Source organism: Neltuma alba, unplaced genomic scaffold, assembly GCF_004799145.2.
Source record: "Neltuma alba isolate B1F8T4 unplaced genomic scaffold, ASM479914v2 tig00011543_pilon, whole genome shotgun sequence".
Lineage (NCBI taxonomy): Eukaryota > Viridiplantae > Streptophyta > Magnoliopsida > Fabales > Fabaceae > Neltuma > Neltuma alba.
The window spans coordinates 743,800-751,152 of NW_021636205.1; the positions used below are offsets into that span (position 1 = coordinate 743,800).

Consider the following 7,353-nt stretch of genomic DNA (forward strand, 5'->3'; position numbering starts at 1 on the left):
TGGACAGACCAGTGAGGCACAGAAAACCCCCTACTTGGATGAAGGACTACACATCCAGTGTTGAAACATGCTTCAAAGGCTTAGTTGGATATGCTTGTACATCTCAAGCAACAGAAACAGTAGGTAAAAGGGAGGTAAAATATCCTATGCAAACTGCCCTCTCTTATTCTCGCCTTTCTACTAATTACAAACATGTTCTGTCAAGCATTGACAGTGTCACTGAGCCTTGTAGCTATGAAGAGGCCATAAAAGACCAACGCTGGATTGATGCCATGCAAGCTGAAGTAAAGGCATTGGAGGATAATGCAACGTGGAAGATTGTAGATTTACCAAAAGGCAAGACACCCATAGGGTGCAAATGGGTCTACAAGGTTAAGTATGAATCAAATGGTAACATTGAGCGTTTCAAGGCTAGACTTGTTGCTAAAGGGTATAGCCAACAAGAAGGAGTAGATTATTTTGAAACTTTCTCTCCTGTCATTAAAATGGTTACCATTCGGATTGTGCTTAACATTGCTGTGATGAATTCTTGGGACCTTTTTCAAATGGATGTGCATAATGCTTTCCTCCAAGGTGACTTGAAGGAGGAGGTGTACATGCACATCCCACAGGGACTCGGTAAGTTTGGAAACAATAAAGTTTGCAAATTAACCAAGTCCCTATATGGCCTCAAGCAGGCATCGCGGCAATGGAATGCAAAGCTCACTGAAACACTCTTACAAGGTGGTTTTAGACAAAGTTTTTATGATTATTCGTTGTTCATAAGGCAATCTGAGTCTGAAACTACCCTAGTACTAGTTTATGTAGATGATTTGATAATCACTGGAAGTAATTTGGATAAGATTAGTGAAGTAAAGCGACTGTTGCACAGTAAATTTAAAATTAAAGACCTGGGAGAGTTGAGATATTTCTTAGGAATAGAAGTAGCTAGGTCAAGGCATGGAATAATTCTTAACCAACGTAAATATACATTGGATATTTTATCTGAAATGGGCTTGACTGCAGCCAAACCACTTAATATACCCATGGAGCAGAATATTAGATTAAGTGGCAGCCCCAAGAAGGAGGCAGATGATCCTCTGCTTTCACAGCCAACCATGTATAGACGACTAATAGGTAAGCTCTCCTATCTTACAGTCACTAGACCTGACATCAATTTTTCTGTGCAGACCCTCAGTCAATTTTTGAATGCACCAAGGAGATCACACTATAATGCTGCAATTAGAGTGGCAAGATACCTCAAGGGAAGTCCAGGATTGGGAATAATGATTTTTGCATCCAAGTCAAGCAAACTGGAATGTTATGTTGATTCAGATTGGGGAACATGCCCAGACACTAGAAGATCAGTTACTGGCTATGTGGTGAAGTTTGGAGGATCTCCAATATCATGGAAATCCAAGAAGCAAAGTACTATTTCAAAATCTTCAGCTGAGGCAGAGTATAGAGCTTTGGGCAGCGCTGTATCAGAAGTAGTTTGGGTTACTAGATTGATGGAAGACCTTCACATAGATGGATTGAAACCTGTCAATGTATATTGTGACAGTAAATCTGCCATACACATTGCCAACAATCCTGTCTTTCATGAGAGAACCAAACACATAGAAATTGATTGTCATTTTGTAAGGGAAAAACTACAGCAAGGGATCATAAATCTTCAACATGTGAGGAGCAAGGAACAACAAGCTGACATATTAACAAAAGGGCTTGGGAAACAAGATCATGACAGGTTACTTAGCAAGTTAGGGACAAAGAACTTGTTTGCCCCCCTAACTTGAGGGGGAGTGTTAAGATATATGATGTATAGTATTGTAACTGTCATTCGGTTATGTTAAGGGGTAATTAGGTCCTTTAGTTGTTGGGCCAGGATGTATAAATAGAGCCCCCAAACCTGTTTCAAGTTTATGAATGTACAATGGGCTTTCGCCTGATTCATCAATAGAATACAGAATTATTCAGTTTTAATTTCTCTAGCCCATCTTGACAATTCTTACAGTGTGAAGACACATGCATACAAACTTTGTGAAGCTCCCCTTTCAAAGAATTGTACAAACGAACAAGAAGCGGACCCGTTGAAAGAAATAACAGTCAAGAAGATGAATTTCTATCTTCCTTCTGCATTGGGCTGGGTGCTGAAAGTTTCTATTGCCATTTTCTTCAAGAGAAATTTCAGGCGTCCTTAATATTCTCTTACCACATCATAGACAAACTTTATGTCATAATGTTTCCAGGATGAACCGTTCTCATTTGAAGACCTAGTGGTGGGGAGCAAAACAAACTTGCGACGTAAGTTTTGACTAGTTATATATTTCCGTTTTTCTTGTAATATTCTACACACACACACCTTCTATTCTGAGAACAGATATTTACATCACAAAATGTAAAAATAAACTTGGTGTAAAATGGACCACACTCTTTACTCAGATCCTATTTATGAGCTTTAAATTTGAAGAGCGGTGTGATTCATTTTATAAATTTCAATTTAAGATTTATCTTCATATTTAATGTATTTTTTATTTTGTTTTTGATTATTTATTTTCTCTCTTTTATCATACTATATCTTATCATATTTTTTCACACATTTTTTATATTTTTTATTATTTATTATAAGGATATATTTGAAAACAAAATTATATTTCTAATCTATTTATTATTTTTGATGAATTTTACTTAATAATTTATTATTGATAAATTAGCTATTTAAAATTTATAATACCGATAGGAGGGAGAATCTTCTTTTTGGAATAAGCAAATAAATTAAAATAGAAGAAGTAAAGAAGCGTCAAACACGAAAAGTAATAAATGATCGTAGCAGAAGACAATAAGAAAAAATTCTTAATAGTTGACACTTAAAATGAAGACGTAGCATTAATTAAATCTGCATTCCAATGAAAGTCATCATTTCCAATTGTGAGAATTTCATTGGTCGACCATTTATAAATATTTTTATACGCATTTTTTGAATTTGGAGACATACTCTGACGTCGATAAACTCTCAAGTCTCAATACCTAACTCACCTATATTTTTTCATTAAAAAAAAAAAAGTCATCACTTCCGCAATGGGATGATTTTTGTGTCTGATGAAAAACAAAATTAATCTCTTCATTTTTAGTATTGTATAACTATGATTCAGTTTTTTTTGTTGGCGGAAAAATCTATGATTCAGTTTTTAAGCTATACTCCTCTGGTCTTATTTATAGGGCGCAGAGAGAATGTATTTTTTGGTCCTGTTTATAAGGCACTGAGAGAAATTTTTTGCATAGATGTACAATTTTACCCTTCATTTATTGTTGTGTTGACTTTGTTTATATGAGGTATAATGTATACTCCTCTGGTTCTATTTATAAGGCACTTCCAACAAATTTCACACAGATCAAGAAAAACCTTAAACTACATTAACTCTTCATTAAAATATAGCAACTTTCCAACTTTACCCCTATTTAATATATACCCTTTTTAAAAAAATAACTATCTACACTATAATAAATGAAGGACAACATGGTAAAGTCATAGTAAAAAGTTAATGAGGTGACTTATAAATAGAACCAAAAAAAAAAACCTTCTCTCTCTGCCCTATAAATAGGACCAGAGGAGTATTAAATAGGGATAAAGTTGGAAAGTCATTAAATTTTAAATAAGAGTTAATGAAGTTTAAGGTTTTTCTTGATTTATGTGAAACATGTTGGAAGTGCCTTATAAATAAGACCAGAGGAGTATCACTCAATGTCACTGTCCATAACTCAATACACATGGCACTAATTTTGAGCAACACTATTAAAGAATGATTTATATGGCATTGATGTTAGCGCATGGTAGGACATTATATTATAATTATGATATATATCAGGTTTTGCACTTGAAAATCATTGGTTTTAACTTATCCAATTGTATTTGAACACAAACTAATTTATCCCCATGCATGCACAACAATAACCATAGCCCCACATCGCCTTGTGTAAAAGGCCAAGAACTGATCAATTCAGAATACGCAGTACATGCTACTCCCTCCATTTTTTTCTCTCATAAGAAGTAATCAATCAAATCATGTTGATAAAAAAAAAAGTTATAATTCGTTAGAAATAATAAATATGTAAAAACTATAACTTTTTTTTAAATTACCCTTATTTATAAGGAAAAAATAGTATGGCGGCTTTTTTATGGAAATGCTTCGAATAATAAAATAAAATACCAAAATGTTACACTGTGAGAAGTATTTACCAAGACGCCGCGCTGAAAATCATTCAGAACCCGAATGAGTTTGGATTAGTTCGAAGGTCATTCTTACTAAGAATGAGTTTGTCCTTGCACCTCTGCCTCCTCCAAAACTGTGTTCTTCTCTTTCCCAATCCTCCTTTTACCGGTCGCTCTTCACCTCTAATTCTAAAGTCCAGCCTCCTCTTATGCGCACGCCATATATGTTTACTTTGTTTACACCAGATTCCCACTTCTTAAAATAAAAAATTGCCAACTAAATTCCCATATTCATTGCATATATAACATGTTGAATTTATGGTGAACCCAAATCACATGGGTCAGTTGAATTCAACATGTTAGGCCAGGATTTGAAACTCGTTCTAAGAATGACTTTCGCGCAAATCTAAACTCGTTTAGGCCAGGATTTTGAAAAGGAAAGAATGTGTGGTAGAGAAATGTTTCAGGCGAGCCATGTGATGATAAATGTATTAATATTAAAATGAGTAATTAAATGATAAAAATGAGAAATTAACAAAGAAAATTTAAGATACCCTCTAAATGTCTATTATAAATTTATAATTATAGAAATAAACCGTAAGTGGTAATTGTTTCTTATAAAAAGAAACTTAGGAAGTGTAGATCCATCAATTAATAATATATGTCGATCTATACCACCCACAAATATTTACACTCCTGGAATTGTAATATAGTGATATGTTTCTTTTGACTCAATTTGAAGATTTTTTACTGGCCAGGGCATATATTAATGTAAGCTTCAATTTGCTGCATCTGTAACTCCGTACCATACCTTGTTGCCCAAGTCATGACGGAAAAAGAAAAAGAGTAAGCGTCATCTGGGCATATATATACACATATATATATGGGTGTCATATGTCACAATACCATCACACATGAAACCATATCTTCAGAGATCATGCATACCTTATTCTTCCCCTATATTGCTAACGCTTTGCTGCTATGCCCTCTGATAATATTCGCAACCATGCTCTCCCCAGGCATGTGCAGCAGCTTGAGCATTCAATGCAATGAAAGAGACCGTCATCTTCTCCTAAAATTCAAACACGCTGCTTCTGATCCATACGCCATCCTCTCTACTTGGGCTGATGAACAAGATTGCTGTCAGTGGGAAGGAATTCAGTGTGACAACACCACTGGTAGAGTGATCATGCTTAACCTCCCATGTTCTCCACAACCCAGTGCTACTGATTGTGATGAAGAGGACGAAAGGCAGTGTCTTACAGGTGATCTCCACCTATCTTTGCTTCAGCTTGAGTTTCTAAATTACTTGGATTTGAGAAATCATGACTTCCATGCTGTTATCCAAAATGATCGTGTGGATATCTCAAACTCTACCAATCCATCTGTGTTTGAGTGCCAAAATTCCTCTAATCTTGGTTATCTTGATTTATCCGATAATGAGCATCTTCACTTTGATAGTCTTGATTGGCTTTCCCGTGTTCCATCCTTGAAATATGTTGACCTCAGTGGCATTAGTCTTCGAGGGAGAGTTGACTGGCCTCAATTAGCAACTCTTGTTCCTTTCCTTTCGGAGTTGTACTTTGATAGTTGTCAGCTTTCAAACATTAGTCCTTCTCTCGGTTATGTCAATTTTACTTCGCTTGAAGTTCTTGGCCTCGCTCATAATGATTTTAGCTCTGAATTTCCAGATTGGTTAGGCCAGCTTGAACATCTACAGGTTCTTGATGTTGGTGAAAATTCCTTCTCTGGTCCAATTCCAGATTGGCTAGGCCAACTTGAACATCTACAGGTTCTTAATGTTGGTGAAAATTCCTTTTCTGGTCCAATTCCAGATTGCTTAGGCCAACTTGAACACCTACAGTTTCTTGATGTTAGTGCAAATTCCTTATCTGGTCCAATTCCTTCAACTTTGGGAGATATCTCATCCTTGATTCGCTTGGATGTTAGTTCAAATTACTTAAATGAACGTCTACCGGAAACTATTGGACAACTCTTCAACTTGGAGGAATTACATTTTGATGATAACCACTTGACAGGGTATGTGTCTGAAAAAAATTTTGCCAACCTCTCTAACTTGCATTATCTTTCCATGGGGTCACCTGACTTAATCTTTGACTTCGATCCTGTATGGGTTCCTCCTTTTCAGCTGAAAAAGATTTATTTCTATCACATGGTGGCCTCAAAACTTCCCGCATGGATATACGCCCAAACGTCTCTTTCTGAATTGGTAATTACGAACTCAACAATTTTATTTGAGCCTCAAGACAAGTTTTGGGACTTTGTAGCACGAGTGCCATACATACAATTACAATATAACACAATTCATGGGGAGATGTCTAACGTGTTACTAAACTCTACAATCATAAATCTGAGTAGAAACAAAATCAAAGGCAATCTCCCTCTATTATCACCCAATGTTGCGATGTTCAATGTGTCACATAACTCTTTCCAAGGGCCTATCTCTCCATTATTGTGTCAAAAAATGAAAGGGAAGAGCCAATTAAAGTATGTGGATATGTCTATTAACCTTTTATCTGGAGGGCTTACAAATTGTTGGATGCATTGGAAATCATTGGTTTTTGTTAGGCTAGATGGCAATAATCTAACAGGCACAATCCCCCCATCAATTGGTTTGTTGCCTGACCTTGCGGTTTTGCATCTCAATAAAAATAATTTATTTGGAGAGATACCTTTGTCACTGGTAAATTGTGGGAAGTTGCAGATTCTTGATGTAGGAGAAAATAAATTATCTGGATTCTTAATGAATTGGATGGCGCAAAATGCAAAGATTCTTCGACTAAGATCTAATCAACTAAGTGGAAATATACCACCTCAGATATGCCAATTGGCTTCCCTTAGAATATTGGATTTTGCAGACAACAAAATATCAGGTTCATTACCCATTTGTCTGAAAAATCTGACAGCTATGACTTCCCCTAATTCTTCATATAATAGGGTTTATGGAGTTTGCGTTAAAACTCCAGGATTGTTGAGCTATATCACTGACAATGTTATGGTGCACATAAAAGGCCAAGGATTGAGTTATGAAAACAACTTGAAGTTTTTGCATGCTATTGATCTATCAAGTAATAATATCTCTGGATCAATACCTCCAGAAATATTTAGCCTCAGTGGATTAGAATCTTTGAACTTATCTCATA

General features: G+C 35.7%; 1 protein-coding gene across 1 annotated transcript; it reads left to right on the plus strand.

The window, feature by feature from the left end:
- The first annotated feature begins 5,195 nt into the window (after positions 1-5,195).
- On the plus strand, positions 5,196-7,132 carry LOC114714813 (receptor-like protein 19). Its single transcript, XM_028899583.1, has 2 exons — positions 5,196-6,229; positions 7,069-7,132. Exons 1-2 carry the CDS (start codon positions 5,196-5,198, stop codon positions 7,130-7,132), a joined length of 1,098 nt encoding a protein of 365 aa, XP_028755416.1.
- The last annotated feature ends 221 nt before the right edge of the window (positions 7,133-7,353 follow it).